This window comes from Scleropages formosus, chromosome 2, assembly GCF_900964775.1.
Source record: "Scleropages formosus chromosome 2, fSclFor1.1, whole genome shotgun sequence".
NCBI lineage: Eukaryota > Metazoa > Chordata > Actinopteri > Osteoglossiformes > Osteoglossidae > Scleropages > Scleropages formosus.
In genome coordinates this window covers 2819312-2842068 of record NC_041807.1, presented here as the reverse complement: position 1 = coordinate 2842068, position 22757 = coordinate 2819312, and the positions used below count along the sequence as shown (strand labels likewise).

Sequence of the window (22757 nt, the reverse complement as noted above, 5' to 3'; positions counted from 1 at the left end):
GGGAGTTGCTTGCACCATCTCTGGATGTATTTTCATCTGTTTCTGTTGCAGAGACACACAATGTAAACCTTTCTTTTATGCGGTGTTTATGTAGAAAGTGCCTAACCACATCCTAAAGGCAGTGAGCCAATTTCAAGAGTATGAAGTGTGTTTAAAGATGAAAAAGATATAAACCATGGTCAGTGTGGCTGTACTAGGAGCACAACCCAGAAAATATCTGAAGTCGCATTTCCATTCATAGAAACAAGTTACAGACTGTAAATCCCAGTTCAGTGCGCCTTCGGGGCTTTTGGTAGGTTACATGGGTTTCAGTTATCTTGTTCCTCTTTGTCGTCCCCAGCTTTGTTTCCAAAATGACTCTTTGTGGATCATCAGATCTACCAAATGCCATTTTTAAGTGTAATATGGAAGCATAGTTTTCCTATAAAAACTGCTTGCTAAAACAATCATTATTACAAGATTGCGTATCTCCATTGACTTCTGCCTTGCATCCATAAGACCGGATAGTGGTGTAGGAATCAAACTAATGCACTGCTGTGCTTAAATGAGAAGGTCTTATAGTCCTGCATGAGTAATATAGATAACGGGGTTTGTGGACAACACCCAAAGCATGCTTATATTTCTAGTAGTGGTAGTCAAATAGACTCATAAATGCCTTATTTTTCTGTAAAGCAGAGAACGTTTCTTTATCATCTCTGAACATTTATGGAGAACAGAGGGCTTCTAAATGCAAGGTGAGAAAGGAGCTTACTCAAAAAAGCTAAATGAAGTTTCAAGTTTATGAGGGCAGTGTGAGTGAAATAAGGGGTTTTTCTTTGCGACCGATTGAATCATTTTCTTTCTTTTTGCTTTTGTACATTTTTGTTCACTCTGTATTGCCCTTGCTGTTTTTAACATGTAATATGATGGGAAATATTGAAGGACACAAGCATTGTGCCGCGTGCCACAATCGCTCTCCTAACTGTAGAGCAGGTCTGACCATATGCAGGAAGGAGCAGACTGTGGAATAACAACTTTATGTATAATACTTGTAGCTTAGAGTAAACTTTTTTGTATTTTTACTCAGGGTGCCAAAGTAGGGAGGAGAGAGTGAAACGGGGAATACTGGGAGATAGTGGGAAATCTGAGACATTGTCTAACGGCCAGAAATACAGGTTCTTTCCAATACAGTGTTCTTCAAAAAGAGTGTTCCTTATGTACTGTTGCGCAAGGTTATATCATGCCTTGTATTTAAAAGAAATAGACTGGGATATTTAGCGGCCTGACAACCGGTGTATTTAATGATTTTAGTCGAATTTGGCTAAAGGAAAAAGTCAAATGACTGAGCAATTACGTTAATTCTAACATTTTCCCTCTCCCTCCCCTCTCTTTCACCCCTTGTATTTGTTACTGCCACAAGCTGGTCAGCTTTGACTCAAAAGTTAGAAGTGAAATTAAGTGTTTTATTTAATTCTATGACCGGGAAGAAAACCGACTGTCAGCAAGAGGTGTGTGAGACCTGATTTTCGAAATTTAACTCAAGAAGGACGGAACAGTCTGGTAGTGGTTTACTCAACGCCTCTTTGATCTTCCCTAAATTTTTCAAACCAGACCATCATTTCACATCATTTTGAAATAAAATTAATCTCTAGACACGTGGATATACCATTTTTCTTCGTTTCATGCTGCTGGCTTGCTAACATAAACATTTGGTTTCTAGGCATTTGTTTGTATTTTAAAATATTGCCTTCCTGTATAGCACCATAAAAAGAGAAAGATGTGAAATAGAGGTAACCAATGGGCAGAAACCACTGTGCAAGGCTTTCCACTTATGGACACAGAGCAATAATTTTTTTTTTTCCTTTTCTAAGTGGAGATCTTCAGATCTAATATCGACAGAAAGCAAAAGTTGGCACACATATTTCACTTTCTTTTATGCAATTGCCAGAACTGCAAGACAGGCATTCAGTAGTTTATTGAGAGCAGTTACGACACCCTGACCTATCTGCACGTTTTCACCATTTTCAAATGAAGAAAAAAAAATTGCAGGCCGTGCTTTTTTACTAGGCAGCACGCCCCCGACACACTGCATGTAAGACTAGTGTTAGGTCTGTTTTCCGTATCCCCCCTCTCCGTCCTTCTCCCGCATTGTCTCCTTCCTCTTCTCTTACACTGCTACGTTCTCCTCATTTTCAGTTCTCCCCGAATGTCTCACGTTCTCTCCTTTTCCCCTTGCTCCTCACCCCACTCCTTCTAGGTTTCATTTTATGTAATTGTGCATGTAAAAAAAAAACGTCACTGGAGATGTTTAAAAAAGTCAAAATAAAATTCAGCTGCTGAAGCCATGCAAAACGTTTTGAATTGCCCTTAAAATATGGAAAATGTTTTCTGAATGCTTTATATTCTTTCTGCTGTAAAATAATAAAAAAAAAAAAAATTAAGAAAACGTACATTGTTTGGTGTTTTCCTGTACTTTCACGCAATGCAGATAAATTATGTGATTATCATTTTCAATATATTTTTACTTTTAGGAAGAACAGGGTGTGCACAGATTAATGTATACAGTAGAAAAAATATTCTGTAACCAATAAAAAGCAGACCATTATTCCAGCTTCAGTGTTTCTTGGAATGCTGTAGTATAAAATTTACTCCATAACTGTGCTCTACAATTTCTCTGTAAAACTATGTTCAGTGATCTGGGAACTGAGGAAGTTATGGGAGGTATTTAATTTCAGCCTCGTGTTCATAAAACCAATGTTTTCTCAAATTAACCCTGTAGATGGGTGTATTTACTATGTATTGTGGCAAAATCATGGGAAAACCATGTTTGAACCATAAGATGCACCTTCCTGTGTAAAACGGCTTCATGTTCCTCAGCAGTTATGAGGTACTGGACCCTATGATTCCCGAAAAAATTGCTGCTCAAACAATTCAAGATCCATCACCGTGTTAACAGTAAATGCCAGCATTCAAAATGCAATATGCCATCCATTGACCTTCTCTTCTCATAATCTTGAATGAAGAGTAAAATATGATCCATCAGATTACGTTGCTTCAGTGACGAGCAAAGGTGGGTAAAAGTACTCAGATAAAAGTACTCTTCCAACAAGGTACTTTCAGTAAAGATGAAAAAAATCATCAGGTCAAACAACCACTCAGAAATCAAGTTATTTTGATTAAAAATATGTTTACATGAACAGCTTAATCATGCTTTAGCACATGGAAAAAATATATCTATGTATGTTTTCTATATCTTTTCAATATCTATGTATAACATATTTACATAGTATACAAACACAAGAATATAAATAGTATATTTATAATAGTATAAATACTTTGAAAAGGTAAATAAGAATTAAATTACCAAAAGTGGTTGGACAATGTTGCACTGATGGGAAACCTATAGGGGAGTGTTAACTTCTCATGAGAGTGATGCCTGAGGGAAAACACTGTTCTTGAGTCTGGTCCTCCTGGCGGACAGTGCTCTGAAAAGACTGCCGGGGGGAGAAAGGTAAAGAGTTTTTGCCCAGGGTATGTGGGATGAGTGAGGATTTTGCCCCACCCCCCTTCCTCATTTTCTCTCACCTAACCCTAATGTAACCCTAACCTAACCATAGCCAAAATCTAACCCTATCATAACCATATCCAAACCATAACTCTAACCTTAATGTAACCCTAACCCTAATCAAACCATAACTTAAACACACCCAACCCTAACATAACCCTAACCTATTCCTAACCCAAACGTAACCCTAACTCTAACTTAGCCGAAATCAAACCCTCACCCTAAAGTAACCCTAATCTTACCTCTGCCCTAACCTAACCTTAACCTAACCATAGCCAAACACTAATGTAACCCTAACTCCAACCCTAACCCAACCGTAACCTAAGCCTCACCAAACCCTAACCTTAATGTAACCCTAATCTAACCCTACCCATCAACTAATGCTAACATAACCATAACCTAACCCTAACGCCTAACCTTAACCCTAACAATACTCTAATGTAACACTAACCGAGCCATAACCTAACCCTAACACTAATTTAGCCATAACCAAACCATAAACCCCTAAAATAATTTAACCCTAAGCCTAAATCAAACCAAACCCTACATCTAACCTAACCCTAAGTTAACCCTAAACCTACCTCTAACCCTAACAAAACAGATACTGAACCTTAACCCTCACCTAACCCTAACCAAACCATAACCCTTCCCCTTAACTAACCAAATCGTAACCCTAACAATAACCTACCTCTATCCTAATCTTAAATTAACTGTAACCCTAAAGTAACGCTATCCTAACTCAAATGCTAATCCAACCATACCCAAATCGTAACCTTAATGTAACCCTAACCTACCCCAACTCAGATTTAACCCTAACCTTAAGCTAACGCTAACCTACCCCAACCTTAACTTAATCCTAACCCTAAACTAATGCTAACATAACACTAACCAAATCCTAATGCTAACAAAACCATAATCAGACCCGTACTGAACCCTGACCCTAACCTAACCCTTCCCGCAAACTAAACCTAACCAAATCTTAACCCTAACATAAACCTACCTCTAACCAAACCCCAAATTAACCCTAACCCTAACACTATCCAAACCCTACCCTAACCCCAACCATAATGTAACCCTAACCCTAACCTACCCCTAGCTTTTACTCAAACCCTAACCAAATCCTAACTCTAACCCTAACACTAACTAAACCTAACCTAACCATAATGCTAAACTAACAATAACCAAACCCTAACCTAACTCTAATCCAGCTCTAACCCTAACTCTAACCTAACCCTAACCAATCCCTAACCCTAACCTATCCCTAAATCTAACCTAACACTAGCCTAACCCTAACTTAACTGTAACCAAAACATTACTTAACACAAACCATAACCTAACCCTAACCATCACCAAACCCCAACCCTAACCTAATCTTAACCCTAATTTAATACTAACTTAACCCTAACCAAAGCCTAACCATAACCTAACCCTGCCTCTAACCTAACACTAACCTAACCTTAACTTAACCCAAAAGTAGCCCTAACCTAACCCTACTTCCAACCTAACCCTGCCGAAAGCCTAACATTTACATTCATTCAACAGATGCTTTTCTCCAAAGCGACATACATCTCAGAGAAAATACAATTTGTGCACTACATTAGGAAAAAGATACATAGCTGCAGACATGTGATTCTTAAGTAAACCTAGTTTGTTACTTTCCACTTGATGCACCAATGTTCATCGCTCGAGTAGGTGCATAAAATGCAGGATAGATGAGTCTTGAAAACCTTCCTACAATTTTTTTTTTAAAGTTACGCAAACATTTACATACAATACAGGAGTAGCGGCTGTGTAAAGGTTCATCTAGGGATGATCATAAAGTTATGGTGCATGAACATTTACACTGTACATGAGCTTGAGAGATCTTGGGCAAAGTGAGTCTGGAAAAGGTGAGTTTTCAGACCTTAACCTAACCATAATCAAACCATAACCCTAACCCTAATGTAACCTTAACCATAGCTAACCCTAACCCGAACATAACCATAACCTTACCCAAACCAAACCCTAACCCTACTGTAACCCCAACCAAACCTTAACCCTAACCATAAACTAATGCTAACCTAACTCTAACCCTAACCCTACCTCTAACCTAACTCTAACCCAACCCTAACCCTAATGTTACCCTAACCTTACCCTTACTCTTACCTAATCCTAATGAAACCCAAACTGAACCCTAACCCTACCCTTAAATTAATATAACCTTAACCTAAGACTAACCAAACCCTACCTGTAACATAACCTCTGTAACCTAACCCTAAACTAATTCTAACCTAACCCTAACCAATCTAGCTCTTACAAAGGTGTCAGCTAAACACTAGCAAAAAAATCACCGAGTGTTGCTTTGAAGCAAAGGATCTGTTGAGTGAAAACAAATGTAAAGTGGGTAATGACAGTATGTAACCCCTTTATTGTCCACAGAAGGTGCTGCAGCTCTTATAGTTTTTTCCAAAAAAACAAGTATTTAACTTTGAAAATGCTGACACTTAAGTGTTCACTTTGTGGAAAAGTATAATGCCAGAAAGAGGGCTGCCAGTGTTAACAATAATTAAATGTAATTTGAGTGGTTGTGTTGATCCACATAGTGATATGGGCTGTTATCCCAGTAGTGTCCAGAGGGGGCGCTGTGGATCAAGGTGTCGTCCCAGTAGTGGCCAGGGGGGGCGCTGTGGATCAAGGTGTCGTCCCAGTAGTGTCCAGGGGGGGCGCTGTGGATCAAGGTGTCGCCCCAGTAGTGTCCAGCGGGGGCGCTCTCGGTTCTGTCTGACTTCCCTGCTGAAAGTTAGTTACAGTCGTCACGGCAGCGCCCGTTCGCTTTCCCTCAGTTTTCTACTTCTTTTCTGTTCGACATGTGAGTATTTCCTCAATTCACCGCGAATTTACGAGGAAAATGCCGAGGTTTCTACACACCACGAGGAAATATCAGTGTAATTTTGCGTGTGAAGTTGTCAGGAACTTAGTCTTGTCTTGTTAGTTGCGCGGCCGACCGGCGCGGGCGGCCTTCGCTTCGGGTCGATGATGAGACTCAGTGCAGTGGAGAGAAAAAAAAAAAACGACAGTAAAAATGAAATAAAGTCAAGTAAACATGGCACTTGTCACTCACATGTCTACCCGGTTTATTTTGTTTACTTTCTAGTACAGTAGTATGTCGTGTGTTGAAACCAAGTTGACATTGTGCTCGGCTAACGCGAGGCGAGGGCTAAGTCGCGACGCTAGCAGTCGAGTCGTACCTATAATTTCTATATCTGTATCTTTAAAAAAAAAAAAAAAATGAGCACAACTAATGTGTTTTCTCTCACTTCTGAGAAATTGATAGCGTTTTCTTTCCTGGGGAATTGATGTCGGCACCTGTTGGGAGTTACGACCGCTTTCTTCTGTTTCCTCCCGTTGGTGGTTTAGTTCAATACGAAGCAGCTTCGGAAGCTCGTTCACTTTTTCAAGAAGTTGTTGCACATGAAATGAATGTAATTATTACACTGGAACTAACTAGTGCGCTGTGGAGTGTGAATCAGTGCTGAGATACTGCAGTTACTCTAATTATTTTAATATCGTAGTTGCTACCATTGACTTTTGGCTTCCCTTACATTAATAATATTTATTTATTTAGCAGATCAGCCCACATACCTTATTTATTATTCACCAAGGTGACTTACACTGCTAGATACACTACTTACACTGGGTCACTCATCCATACATGAGTGGAACACACACACACACACGCTGTCAGTCACATGCTATGGGGAAACCTGAACAGCATGTCTCCGGAGTGTGGGAGGAAACCAGAGCACCCAGACGAAACCCACGCAGACACGGGGAGAACATGCGAGCTCCGCACAGGCCGAGCGGGAATTGAACCCACATCCTGTCACACCACCCAGGTGCTGTGAGACAGCACCTCTACTCGCTGTGTCACCGTGCCGCCCGGTGCCGTGTGACGGATCATGCGAACATGCAGAGATTCACACGCTGTGGTGTGCGCATGGTGCGTATACTGCGCACCTTTCAAATTCAGGTCGGTTTTTCATTGTCGTTCCTCTATATAGCTTGTATAGTGGAAAGAAATGTCGTTTCTCTGGGACTCTGGTGCAGCACAGGATGGTACGTAAGACTACATAAGGTGCAAAGACACAACAGTGTAAGATGAGTACAGGAGAAACACAGGACAGTAAACAACACAAAGGACATGGGCTGTAAGCTGTAAACGCAGCAAAAAACGATTCCCGTAATAAAAGTGTCTGACGCAGCTTTGTAACGTGCAGTTGTGCAGTGGTATTAAGTCATGTTGGGTTCATTGTTTGACTGTGCCAGGTGAGCGTTGGGGGGCAATAGGGTGTTGAGTAATCCGGCTGCCCCAGGGAGTCTGCTGGTGGTGGCACGGATGCTCCTGTACCTTCTGCCAGATGGCAAAAGGGTGAAGAGTCCATGAGAGGGGTCGTCCACAATACTGGTGGCTTTGCAGATGCAGCAGTTGTTGTATGAGGTGTCCATGGTGGGTAGAGAGACTCCAACCATCTTTTAAGCTGTTGTCACAATTCGCTGTGGGGTCTTGCGGTCGGAGGCTGTGCAGTTCCCGTATCACACGGCGAGAGCTGGTCAGGATGCTCTGTATCTCTCTGTGCTACCGTTCTAAGGTGTGCAGTGAGTTACTGCAGCGTTCCTTTTAATCGTCAATATTTACAGGCAGGATTATAGGTAAATGCGTTATTTAAATCACCTCAGTGCCTAAATATCACCTAAACATCTTTATTATTTAGCTCTCTCTCATTTCATCCCTGGCTTTGGGACATAAGGCCTCAATTTATTTACAGCGTTTATTAGAGTAAGTAGTAAATAAAACCATGTTTAAGTACCGGTTACACTAATTGTTATACATGGGATACCGCGGTATAAGATGGAGTACGTAGGAGTGTCTTAACCTCTTTTGGACCTCACCTCCTCCTCCTTTCTGTATGGACATGAGTGTTTTTCTGCGTTGTGTGGTGGTCAACAGATGCCTTTACTGTCCTCTAGCACCTTAGGGTGGTCTCAGTGCACGCTCTCCCACTATGCACTGTTTTACACCTTATTCATCACCCTCTGTAGTTATGATACCTTTACCCAACATGTACATCAGTTTTTGTGTTTATATTTAATCTTTCTATTAAAAATTTCAAGTATATGGGGTCATGCGTTGTACTTCCTGTATTGGACAATGCATGGGTTTTTCTGCTTGTGAAATTTCAAAATAAAAAAAAACCTAATTTATGCTTCTGTAAAAACGTTAATTTATTTGGAATTTAGTTTAAAATATTTGTGGTTGTTGACTACTGTTATTTTTTGTGGGGGAAGAAAAGCCTTGCTTTACGCTGTCCGTTGGGGCCCATCTATACTATGTGTAAAATTCACATGTTCTCTTTATGTTTACATGGTTTCCTTTCAGTTGTTTCCAAAGATATGTTGTGAATTTAGTGACTTTAGTTGCATGTGCAAGTAAATGTGTCTGGGAGAGTATCCCTTGATGGGATTTTGTCAGTCCTTTTCCCCTAGTTCTAAAGTTCGGCTTTTCGTCAGGTGCTGATTGACTGTGACTCGTGGTCAGTAGGCAGTTTCACCACTTCTGTTTCTGGAATTTCTGTGTCGTCTCCTTTCAGTGTATGAAATCTAATCTTGGATGAATTTTTGATGAAAGTCCTCATGTTTTTTTTTTTCTCCTTCATTGGTCCTTGTAGGGTCTAAGTGTTACATATGAAACTTCCTGTGTGCAAATCTCATTTTGCATAGACGACTTGCCCTTTTTTCCCACATTATAGGCCGTTTCTCATTTTGCCTCGAAGAAGGTAGCGATTCTGTGAACGTGGGAAAAGCAGTTAGGCCCAGAATCTAAAAGGCAGTAGTAGCAGAGACGCGTACATTGCAGAAAGCAGGGAAAAAATGTTGTTGTGTAAACAGGGTAATGTGGATCAGAGCTTTATGCTGTCTTTACAGGCGAGCTCTTCATAGTAAGCTTGTACAGGTGGGTCTGTGGAAAGTGCTCAGGGTTCAAGAATGGACCAATTCATTTCATTTGTGTAGGAGGCATTGTTGGATCATATTAACCCTTGTTTTTGGCCAAATAGGTTTCATCAGATAGACTTGCTGAAACCCCTGCAAGAAGACATGCCAGCATTTTCAACATTGTTTGGTTATTTAGGGAAAATATACACAAAATATAACAAACATTATTTTAATGGGATTTAGAGAATTTTTTTTTTTCTTTTTAGCAGAAACGGGTGGCAATTTTCAGTCTTAAGAACAAACGTTTACCTTTGAAACAAATGGTAATTCCGTTTTTTTATTTCCAAGAACGCACCGTAGAGGGGTTTTTCTGGAACGAATTGCGTTCGTAAGGTGGGCTAAGACTGCAGCGGAGAAGGTTCTCCGTTTAAAGTAATAATCCATTAAGTACAGGAACAGACCTGAAGAAGGTCCAGTGTGTGAGACATTCTAAATGTTGGTTAAGGGTACAGCTTCTCAAGTTTACAGAGTTGATTTTTTTTTTTTTTAATTTGGGTGCAGGTACATTCTGTGTCAGCCTTAGGGAAAGTGATGATCAAACAAACAACAAAATGATTAACAAAAAAGAGCTTTTTTTTTTTTAAATTAAAAATGTGATTATACAAGTACTGTATGCTAAACTTTTGCAATATGCAGTGAGTGGAAAATCCTGCGTCATCCTGAAGATTATCGAAATGATCATGTAGATGTTTTCAGGATGTTAAAAGCAGCTTAGTGTTTAGCTGTTGACAACTCTGAACTGTAAGACTTTTGCAGGGTGATGACATGGCCGTGAAATGCAATGGTATTCAGGCCACAGTTGAGGAAGTCGGCGGTTAGGCTGATGTGTGTCGTTTGCCAAGTGTTGGAAGGATTGCCTTGCGTTGTATCTGTTTACGCCACAGAAAGTCCTGGGTTCTACTAGTCACCCAGCTGTCCAGCTAGCTGGAATTTTTCGTATTATGGTGATGTTGGAACTGCTGGCTGGTGACGGACAAAGTGCTTGTAATAACACTCCGCTGTCATGTCACTGTGTTTTATGGGAGGATTAACCTTGCTCCTCTGAGGAGGGTGTTCTCGCCTGCCTGTTTAACAGTGTGTTTGATGCACTGTTGGCACGGGCCCACAGAAGGAGGGAGGGGCCTCGGTCCCGCCTCACATTCCTCATCAAATAAGCCCTGTCAGACTTGTCTCCGTGAGCTGAGAGCAAGTACAATAGCGCCAGCACTGACAGTACCCAGAGGGCCTTGCAAAAGAGCACAATAGAGACAGATGTCAGCAGCCTTACATTCCAGACTGCATCTGTCTTTCTTGGCTCTATCTGCTGCTCCTTGGTGTCTCTTCAACTTCAGAGCCGTCAGGCTCAAATGAGATCGCGACGCATTTTCTTACATCATCTCAGCTTCACATTATATCTGTACCTACTCCAGTGCTATGATTTGTTTAAATATTTGAGCTTGTAAACAGTATTATTAAAACATATCTCAGAATGTTCCTACAAATTATTCAGCAAAGCAGGTGACATGCTAGTTCAGAAGAAACAACTTATCACTAGATTTGTCAGTAATCCAGTTGAGTCAGTCAAGTTTGGTATTCAGTAAGTATTCTATTTTTGTAAACCACTTGTTTCATAAACTGTTGTTGCTTTTGTTCGTTTAGCAGACAATTTTTTTCCAAAGCAGTTTACAGTGAGCACTTTGTAGCGTCCAGCTGAGTCCTTTTCATCCAATGTGATTTATCACGCTAGATACACTACGTACACTCAACCGCTCATCTGTACACCAGAGCATTTTCACACACTGGGAAATTTAGGCACAGCCTCAGCTGAGATTCAGTACAGGCTGAGCAGGGAATCGAACGCACGTCCTCTAACACCATCTCGGTTCTGTGAGACAACAGCGCTATTTGTTGTGCCAGCATGCAACATTTTTTTTTATTTAAATACATCCCAAAATATCTCCCTTGACCCTTTACCACCTTTTAGTCTGTGGATTCTGAAATGGTGTTTTAAATTATTGGATAATTTTAAAGTATTTGTGATGGAGATGTATTTCAGATCAAGTTTTGCATCCTACAATGTCAGCATACCAGCATGGAAATCTGAAAAATTATTTAAAATCTTAATATTGACACATTAAATGTTTAAAGTTGGCTGTGAGGGCATCAACATTTTAGACAATTTGGCGCAGGTAGCACTCTACGTGTGTCTGCATCTGGAATTCCTGAATGTACAGAATTCGGATTAAAATAAGTGGAAATGGTGTGGGGCAGAAGTGACGCTGTGTTCTGAAATGATCTCATTGTATGGAGTCCCTCAGGATGCGGGATCACGTGGTGTGGAGTTTTTTTTGGCGTATTTTCAGAGGGTGAGGAGTGGAGGCGAGGTTATTTACACCTCCTTGAAAAAGCGAAACCTGTGCTATGTTGTGTTACTGCATTCTTTATATATTAAGAAGGCTCATAAAATCCACTTTGTAAGAATTCAAATAGGTTATGTAAGGTTGTGTAAGTAATTGGTATCCAGCTGGTTGTTGCTTAAGGTTTTTTTTTTTTTTTTTTAAATACCGCCCATCTCTTGTGCCCCTTCTGGAAACATCTGCTATTACATATTAGTGTTGTAACAATAACACTGCCTTTTTCCGCATTTACGTTGCTGGTAGCTTTTACAGCATGATAAATAGAGCCATTTGCTTTTTAAGGGTGATGGTTGTCTTGTATAATTTATTTTGCTCAATACATTTTCAGTGACTACTTAAATGTAAAATGGTTGCTACAGCTACATTTCAGTTTAGTGTTGTTTTATTCCGAAACAGTCATGCGCAAGTTATAAAGCAGTAGCATGGAGTGAGACTTGAATCGTCAACATTCAGGCTATAAGTCCATTTCTTTAACCGCTGTGCTGCCTGCTGCTGCATGATAAACTTTTTTTTTGTCTTTACTACAGAATGCCTTACATGAAATGTCTAATGAGTTGTGGTAATATTTACTGTTAAACTTTCTGAAGATGAGGGGTACACTCTTCTCGTTACCTCTATTTAGACGTAGTAAAATTAACTTCTTTCCATTGTCTTCGGTGTAGTTTTAATTAATATTTTATCACATAACCACAGCAGCCACCATGTGACCACTAAGCTACCTCCTGCCAGTAATGTTAAAAAAAAAAAAGAAAAAACCTCATACTTTATATTACAGGTTCCCACACAATAGCATGTGAAAATATTTTCCCCGTTTTTTCATACAGCAGGTATGTTTTTTTCTGTGCAGTATCACCATCTGAAGCACACAATTTGGGACAGAAATTCATACTTGCTGTCCCCAACCAAAAAGGTTTTTGTCCCTCAGTGGTGTCTCACGGGTTATTTTCTGACTAAATTGTGTGTATAACCTCCACATGACTTAGTCTTCCAATCAGATGAATGTCCTTTAATGTCAGAAATTTTTAACGCAACCTGGCACCTCTAACAGCAGTATCCTCATGATTTTCAGAGTGAAAGACATAGCCAGTGAATCCGTGAATTGCATTCCTTTATAACATATACGTTTGTGAGCAAAATAATCAATACGTTTCTTAAAAAGGTTGAAAAGAAAATGTAAAAGACATTAGGAAAGGCTGCAAGGAGAGAAATATGAATTTTGAAGAAAAAGTAAAACATTAAAAAGCTCTGAAATATCATTACGTCCTAGCACCTTTTTTCCTCACGAAAGAGTAGTAATTTGTCCACTCACAAGGTGAATTCATCTAACAGGGTGAATGTGCAATGAATTAACCCCACTATGGGTGTATACAGAGGAATTACTTTTAATGACTTGTTTTCTGATTCAGAATCCTTTGGAAGTATTTTGGTAGCCTGTAAAAACTAATATTAATGTGTTGTTAATGTCAAATTAAAATGTATGCAAATCGAAACATTCATTGTATGTACATATTAAAATTTAATGGTAAATAAAATGATGTGCACCAAAAGTTTGATACACTGGATTGTGTCACCATGTGACGATTCAAATGTCCCGTTTAAGATGGTTTATCTATCTTTTATTGTTAAAAGGCCAATCTTCCAGAATTAGACTGTCCTGGTTGCTTGTTTCTGCAGCAGAGCCTAATTTGGACTTTTTTGTACGTGAATGAAAACTGAGTTTGTGTGATGATCCCTCTGGTCTACAGGTCAACTCCAGCTGCAGAAGGCTCCGGACCTTCCGGCATGGCGGGGAATAATCGCCGGCTACAGCAGACGCAGGCCCAGGTGGACGAGGTGAGGTGCTTTAAGGCTTGGTGGGATTTGTTTGCTGTTCGATGAACTCATAGAAGCTGCTGGATTGCTGCACAGTTCTTGGTATCTCAGTATAACAGGTGTCTGTCCCTGGACTGAGGAGACGGTGGTCTCGATGAGATGCTCTGTCCCACTTAAGATATTTAGAGCTTTAATACTGATTTGTCAGTAATTTTCTGTTGTTTTGGCTGGAGCAGTTAGCTGGAGCTGGAATGCAAGGATACTCTTTTTTTCCCCCAGAATATCAAGTATTACGTTTTTATTGAACATGTGACGTGGATAGAGCTCAAAATGTTTCATAGTCATATTTATTTGCTTAGTGAACGGAACAAGACTGGGTCAGAACAGCATGAATACAGTATTGAGTAATTTTCAGTATTGATTTTCGTTAAGAAAATGCAAATATAATACACACAATTCAGTGAAAATGAATTGCAGTACTTAATGCTGTGGTTGTACTGTTCTGTGTAAGAAGATCCTAAATGGGGACTTAATCTTTAGAGTTTATTCATTATCCTATGAGACAAGTATTAACAGTGAAAGTGACTTGAGTCAACTACATGAAGGTAGCTTGTAATATGGATCAGAGTGCAATGAACAAATCACGTTTTAGTAAAGGAATTTTAAATAGTTGCATAAACATTGTTAGAGTAAACTAGCATTTTTTTTGTCCATTTAAAATTAAAAGAATTCTCTTACACTTCATTAACATCCCAGGTGGTAGGTTTTTGTGGAAAAGTGGTATAATTTTATCATAATGTAATGTAGCCTCAGTAATAGTCTGTCGCATGTCCTTTTTTTTCTTTTTTGGAAGTTAATCAGCTGCTGCATTTGTGTTTACTGGCACCCCACATCCAGGCCTTGCTGGGTTGGGCTCTGGATCGCTGAAGTCCTGACGGGATAAGCACATAGCATGATGATGGATTAGAAAGGCTTCATAGCCAGGAATTGCATGGCTTTTTGGTCCATCCTGGGATTTCATGATGGATTATAAAGATGTTGCTCAGAAACAAGGTTTTTCATGTAGTTTATCACTTTTAAATGATCCTCATTATTCAGGCCCTATGCTGACTAGCTCTAGGATAGTGTGTCTGCTCAGTTGCTACTGTGGTGAGAAGAGTGCAGGGTAGTTTAGAGAAAAAGCAAACCAAAGTAAAATCCCAATATCTTAACATTTTCTTAGTCATCAACATTTGAAATGTTTTTAAAACAGAAAAGGTATTAATACAAGTAGCCTGTTTTTCTTCTTTAGCAAAATCCCAAAACTAAGCCACGAAGTGGAATTGGTTCTTTTTTCTTACAGAAATTCAGCTTGTTCCTTTAGCTGGAGCCATTCTGCAACCCTGCAGCACGCTACGGTTTTGCCGAGTAGGCAGGGACCACTAACTTAGACAGAACCACCACCACTTAAATACTGAATATTCCCTTATTAACGCTGGGGGGGGATCACTCACCCATTATGACTAAGTCCGTCGCTGTTTTATTGTATCCATATCCATATAAGTGAAGACAAATGTAAACTTTAAACTTTTTAAAAGTCCATCAAACTTTTAAACACCATTCTTCAAAACGAACTGAATATGCAAACATGTATATACGGTTCAGTGTCCGGGGCTATCATAATCGGAACACGTGTCCTCGGAACCACTGTCAATATCACTGTGTTCGACAAAATGACCTCGTTTGCTGCCACTGCGTTTTCTATCACCTGCTGCCCAATGTCAACATTGTCCTGAGAAAACCCTTCGAACTCGGAATCCTCTTGTTCTTCGTCCGACTGCAGGAATAAATGGTCTTCAGAGCCATCGAGCGCCGACGTAATGCCGCACCTCTTAAACAATTTGCGTATAATTTCTGGTGTTGTACATGCCCAGGATTCCTTTACCCTTGGCTGTTTTTTTTCAACAATTCCCTCAAACAAGCACTGATTGTACAGTTCGCTCATTTTCACTTTGAATGGCTTGTTCCAAGATAGATCCGCAGGCTGCAACTTTGACGTGCATCCTCCCGGTACTATGCACATGTCTGTGTTGCATGTTTTACGGACAAAGTCCTTTACTGCTGGGGTCAAGTGGGCTCTCAAAGCATCCTGTATAAGCATGCATCTGCGGGTCTTATTCTGGCCCCATAGCTTGGGCAACTAAAACAAAATACTTTGCTCGTTCGCCCATGATTTCTGGCCAGCTCCGCACATATATACAATCACGCCACTGGGTATCTCATTTTTCGGGAGAGGTCTAACCCATGGCAAGTGGTGCTTACTTTGTACCATCAGCAAAAGCCCCAAGCGTTACGGTCAACTTTTGTTTTTCTCGGCCTGTGGAGGAAACGGACACTTCTGAATCACCCTTTAACACACACACGCACATTTTTGGAACCGCTTGTCCCATATGGGGTCGCGGGGAACCGGAGCCTACCCGGCAACACGGGGTGTAAGGCCGGAGGGGGAGGGGACACACCCAGGACGGGATGCCAGTCCGTCGCAAGGCACCCCAAGCGGGACTCGAACCCCAGACCCACTGGAGAGCAGGACCTGGTCCAACCCACTGCGCCACCGCGCCCCCTCCCCTTTAACACGTAGGTGTTTTTCCATAGCATCTCCAGGTAAACTGGAGTTTCATCCATATTTCCAATGTCCATATCACTGTAATTCCGGAGGCATCTCATGCGAATGACGTATCTCAAAAATCTGTCAATAACTTCATTTGTCACTTCAACAGACTTCTGAGTAATATGTGTTGTTCTACGAAAACTGATGTAATTTCGCTTCTTAAACCATGTAGACCATCCGTTTGACGCTTTAAAGGATTGGCACCCCAATTTCTTATGAAGTTTCATAGCTTCCGTTTTTAGGGCTTTGCCTGTTACCCTAACCCCAGAGTCACACCGCTCGTTGAACTAAGTCAAAAGTTTCTGCTCAATGTCCGTGTATTTTAACAGCCTTCCAGCACCACTCGATTGCTTCTGAGATTTTGCCAGAGTTTCTATCTTATGCTTGGACTGACAGCACTCACGAATACGTTTCCGGTCCACATTGAAAACATTGGCTGCAAAATGCTTGCCCTTTTCCTCTGCAACACCTATCACTTTCAGCTTGAATGATGCCGGGAACGATCTGTGTTTTTCAACGATGCCATCGTGCATGTGGGTGAGTACATGTACTGCAGATCAGTAATCCAGCAAGAATGACACGATCACGTGGGGACATTTGATGCTGTTCATGACGTAACACAGCCGGCGAGATCAAAGGTGTCAACCTTGCCGAAAATTCTAGCAAGCGCGTGCAAGTTTCGACTACTTGCGGCTTAGATGAAAGACTTCAGGCATCACAGGAATGAGACTTTTACCATACATGCATCATCATCAAGAATCACATAATAAAGTGATTTGGGAATATATGTTACTGTACAGGATCAAAACTGAAGACCGATTTTTACAGATTTTTGACGTGTATTTAAGGCCCCCCCTTCTCAAAATGTAACGCCCCCGGGGGCGTTAATTAGGGAATATTTGGTATATACCTGTAAATAGTAAGGATTTTAGTATATGTATTACTGAAAAGAAAAAATTCCACAGACCCAGTTATTGAATTATAGTGAAGACTGTACTTCATTGCATTACTGTACCACTACAGCTGGTAAGGTTGCAGGTTCGATTCTCACCTGTAGCTGTAGTACCCTTGAGCAAGGTACTTACCGTAAATTGCCGCAGTAAAAAAATTGCCCAGCTCTATAAGTGGGTAAATAATTGTAAGGAGCTTAACATTGTAAGTTGCTTTAGAGAAAAGCATCAACGAAATGAATAAATGTAAATTTAAAGAGTAAATGGAGAGTGTTTCATAAAGGAAGTTTTGTGATACCACATACCTCGTGACTCCATGAAATTCCCTGTTAAAAGGCCTTTGTCTCCAAAGTTCATTTCTGTAATTTCCCCGAATAGGGTTACAGTTCCTCTTACATAACTTCAGCATAGCTCTTGGGAGGATGCCAGGCTCTTATTAGGAACGAGTCATTTTAGACCTGAGAACCGTATGAAGACTACTGCTACATTTTGTCTAATTGACAAAATGTTGTCCAACCTGTTTGTCAGTAAGGTAGCTGGATATGACTAAACACACAGCACACAAATGACTTGTGCAATAGTCTACATTTACATTGATTCATTTAGCAGACATTCTTTTTCAAAGCAATGTGCGATTCAGAGTAAACAGCGCATTTAACAATAGTTATGGATGTACACACGCAGCTCTGGTAACACACTTTGTTTATACCACCAAAACCACAGTTTTTGCCAGTGTACATTACACGAGAAGCTCTGTATAGAAATGATGGAAAATGGAAATACAAAGTTGATTGTAACAGATGTTGAAGGAGCAGTTAGGAAATCCAGAGAGACATACAGCCAAAGGAGATGTTTTCAGGGAGTTCCTGATTTTTTTTTTTTTTTTTTTTTAAAAAGGAATTCTGCATGGGTTGTCTGAGTGCCTATGTTCGTAGTAATCCCAGCTGGTGAGAGACCCAGGCTTTAAATGGCACAATGTAATCACACCATCCAGTGGGTACAGGTCACCCTCTTCAGACAGCAGATTCTAAGTGTGATGAACCCTTTAAATCTATTGCTTCGCAGTTGTCCCAAGTGCCAGACTGCCAGCTTCCAGGTAACACAGATGATCTTGAAGAAAACTGGGTGTAATGCTAGGAATTTGTTACAGCTTCAACTGCTCCAAGAATTTTTACATTTCAGTTTTAAGAAAACGTGTAATGGCATGAATAAATTGTACCAAATACAACACGTGTAATAGGCTGTCTAAATTTTTAAAAAATGTCAGTGTCTTTGGTAATTTTGTTAGTTACCTTAATTTATTTTCTGTGTTGAGAGAATGGGTTATTAAAAACAAATGTGATTTAAAAAATTCATGTGTGAGATGTAGAAATAACCTGTTATGCACACACATGAAAACACTTGAATTAAGAGCAGCAGGTAACGAATATATAGTTTCTGTATACAATATTTAAAATGATAGCTGGACACAACCATTTGCTGGTCTTCAGAGTCAAACTTACTGTTATGCAATTATATCTTTAGCTTTCTAATCACTCCTTTTTCTATAAGAAGTGCGTGCCTCTGGGGTAAGTCTCGTAACTGAAATAGTGGGACGGTGCGAGTTCTAATCGATCGTGTTAACTTTCAGTAGGCTAATCTTTCATAATGTCTACAAATGTGAACGTACTGCAAGAGACTCTACCAGCAGTAATACACTTCCACATTTTACCAAAGCTTTAAGCAACAGGAATCCTCGGTTAGGCAGAACTGGAAAAAGTTGAATTTCATCGTAAAATATATGCTTTCGAGATGTTTGACAAATATTCGTGAAAATGAAAGTGACTTTTTTGCATGTTCGCTGTTATTGATAGTGTCTCTGGGTATCATCATGGAGCCGTGAATCCGACTGTGTAGTGCATCACATACTTTGTTCCTGCAATATGCATCTGATGTCGAAAGAGCCAGGAACCTCACACTTTTGTCATCTTAGATTGGCTGTGACTATAGGAAGGCCATAGGTTTGCCCCCACCTCTGTCTGAAAAGCAGCTGTGACTAAGTACTCTCCGCTGGACCAGCCTGCAACAAGTGGGCCAGAAAACGATGAGGGACAAAGACCCGTTCGCAGCGAGACAGCACCCCCCTTCCTGCTCCACGAGCGCAAAGCCAATAGGCTCTCTGCTGCTTATATAAAGGAGCACATTGTTACGTAACGGCTGCACGTTGCCCCGCAGCCGTGCTGACGGTTCTGTTAAAAGGGTGGAGATGCCTTCCTCAGTAGGCTTTGTGAGAATGTGTTACTTACATTGCTGTAGTCCTTTGTTTCTTTTTGCAGATTTTTTTTTTTTTAAAACTGTAGTTTTTTTTTGTTTTTGAAACTGACTTTTTCCTTCCCCACTTGAGCACCACTCTATATGTCAAGTGTTACTGGGTTTTACCGCATATTATCAACATTAACACACTGAAATCTGCCAGCATACAATGAGATGCACAAAAATTACACTCAGATTATACCCATTCATAATTGCATTGTAATTTGCTTTGATATGTTCATGCTATATGTATAAAACAGCAATAAAAGATGTTTGTAAAAGTAATTAAAACATTTTAATTACACACATCTTTGCTTTACTGCTTTTCAGCAAAATGAGCTAATGTTAAGTGTATGTGCAGGGTTCATGAGGCTTCAGTGAAGCTAAAAATTCTGTCACCATGTGTTTGCACTCAGGTGGTGGACATCATGCGAGTCAATGTTGACAAGGTCCTGGAAAGGGACCAAAAGCTGTCAGAGCTGGATGACAGAGCCGATGCACTGCAAGCTGGAGCCTCCCAGTTTGAGACCAGTGCTGCCAAATTGAAGAGGAAGTACTGGTGGAAAAACTGTAAGGTACAATATGGGTGGAGCTGGGAGCATGTTTGTGGGGGAGGGCAGTTCTCAAAAGCTCTCACCACATGAGTACAATAATGGCAGTTTGTCATTCACGTGTTTAATAAAGTTAATCTCCTGTGCTTCAGCACCAAGAAATTAGCAATAATTTTATTGATTGTTCCTGACACAAGGCAGGAGAAAGCAAGCGAGTTAGAAACGTCGAACCTCGTTATAGTCACGTCTGTGAATAATTAGCTCTGTACTTGCCAGATATTTACATTGATTAATTTATTTGATCATTTCTCCCAAAGTGCTAGATACCACTGCTAATATCTGAGTATTTCACTTCAGTTCAGGGTCAGTATATTGCTCTAGGAAAGTGTAACTGATTTAGATTCAAACCAGGCCATAAACATAACCACTACACTGTTTCTTTTAATGAGATTTTTTTAAAACATTTATTTTTGTCTTTTTAAAGAAAAATGAAAATATTTTGTGGTTTGTTGTTGCAGATGTGGGCCATTTTGATAGCAGTAGTTTTGATTATAATCATCATCATCATCAGTAAGTACCCAGCAAAAATGTATTTGTATGACGTCATAAAGCCAGGTTGTTAACCTGACAGGTTAATTGCTTAGTAACTTCCGTGAAATGTATTGAGTGCCCAAAAATGGCACCATTTGCTGTCTCAATACACTGAGTTTATCAGTGTTTACTGTCTTACAGCTAGCGTTCGCTTTTAAGCACATTAATTTTATAACAAGGAACAAAAAGCTGCATTCCTTTAACAGTTTTTCTCTGATCACATTCAGTTTGGAGTGTGTCATAAAGATCATCACAGGAATGAACTTTGGTGGCAGATGATGAAGAGGGGACGGAGGAACTGACTTCCAGCACTAAATTGTTCTAACCTGCTGAGTTCCAGAGTGTTTTTGTAAGATATACCGAGCACGTTTGTTTTTATTTTGATTTTAGTGGTTATTATTTCAATGTTACCAGCCTGTAAAAAGCAAGTGTGTGTAACATTTTTCCTGCACATCCGGCATGCCAACAAGGGCCATACATTTACACTTTCACCATTTTGCTTTAAAGAATGAACATTCTCAAGTGTATTCTTGAGGTGTTTGTCAAGGTCTGCAGTGTTTCTTTTATGACTGAAAAAGAGGGGGGAAAAAAACCATCCCTACACACTCTTCAGTCCCTTCTACGTGTTGAACAGAAATCTGCAAAAAAAAAAAGCCATACCTAAGATCCTTTTGAGAACTCTAAAGTGTCAAGATAAAACATATCACAACTACAGAAGACTGATGTGAAACTGAAATCAGGGAGTAAAGTCAGAAGTTTCTGGTGTTTTATATTGGATGTTCTGTGACAAACACCTTCAGGGTCCATTCAAACTTGCATAAATGTAAATTTTGAATTTTTTGCCAAATGGTGGCCTTACAGATATCTGGAACTTTGTCTGTTGATACTTATTTGAAGAGTGCCAAACTTACTTGTCTTTACTGAATTTTTTTGCTGCGATTTTAGTCCTCCTTAGAATGCTTGTATATTAAGATCAAGTGCCATTAGTAAACTTTGCCTTAACTGTTGATATGATTGCTTAATTATTCCTTAATAAAATGAAATTCACAATTTCTATCACCAAATTTCTGTGATTTGTCTCATTTAGTTGTTTACTTTCTTTGCTTTTTGCCTGACTTTTATATCTTTTCAAGCTAATAGTCTAGTATGCAGGATGTACTAAATTTCTTCAGAAGTACTGTTTTACAACACCTGTTATAGTGCGGTAAATTCAGCCATCAACAGGGTTTCGGTATGTTTTTAACAAGGAAGCTGCAGATTCTTTTGATGTTAAATTTGAATTCCTTAAGTGTAACTGATATATTTAATACAAAAGTAAAATGTGACCACAATATAAGTTAGTGCATTTACCTTCCTTTAAATGAACTACATAGAAACTATCTGGAATATTCCATTGTTCAGTATATTGTTAAGAGAATAGGAATTAAGTACAGTACTTAATGAAAACAACTTATAGAAACCCACCACACTTGAGGGTGGCACAGTCTGTGGAGTTTGCATGTTCTCCCCATGTCTGCGTGGGTTTCCGCTGGGTGCTCTGGTTTCCTCCCACAGTCCAAAGACGTGCTGTTCAGGTGTGCGAGTGACAGAGTGTGTGTGTTCCACTGATGTATGGATGAGTGACCCTTTATAAGCAGTGTATCTAGCAGTGTAAATCACCTTGGTGAATAAGGTGTGTGGGCTGATAACACTACATAGATTTCATTGGAAGTCGCTTTGGAGAAAAGCGTTTGCTAAATAAATGTAAACTCTAATCTGCTTTTGAAAGGAGAGGTGTAACTGAAAAAACGTGTTTAGTTCTTGTACAAAGACCACTTTAAAAATCATACCATTTCTAATAAATATAGAAAATGTCTAAGCTGAAATTAGTTGGGCTGAACTGAGAACTATGGAAAAAGTAACAGGCACAAGAGTTACGTAATTCACACGCTTCCTGTATTT

General features: G+C 39.8%; 1 protein-coding gene across 1 annotated transcript; it reads left to right on the top strand.

Moving 5' to 3' along the window:
- Positions 1 to 6300: 6300 nt before the first annotated feature.
- On the top strand, positions 6301 to 21868 carry vamp3 (vesicle-associated membrane protein 3 (cellubrevin)). Its single transcript, XM_018758685.2, has 5 exons — positions 6301 to 6392; positions 13716 to 13803; positions 20091 to 20249; positions 20744 to 20795; positions 21044 to 21868. Coding segments are annotated over exons 1-5 (318 nt in total). The 5' UTR covers positions 6301 to 6390; the 3' UTR covers positions 21061 to 21868.
- The last annotated feature ends 889 nt before the right edge of the window (positions 21869 to 22757 follow it).

Excerpts from the sequence above, each read along its gene's own strand:
- vamp3 (XM_018758685.2), top strand. Across the intron at positions 13,804-20,090 it reads CGCAGGCCCAGGTGGACGAG|GTGGTGGACATCATGCGAGT; the intron begins GTGAGGTGCTTT and ends GTTTGCACTCAG. Across the intron at positions 20,250-20,743 it reads ACTGGTGGAAAAACTGTAAG|ATGTGGGCCATTTTGATAGC; the intron begins GTACAATATGGG and ends TTGTTGTTGCAG.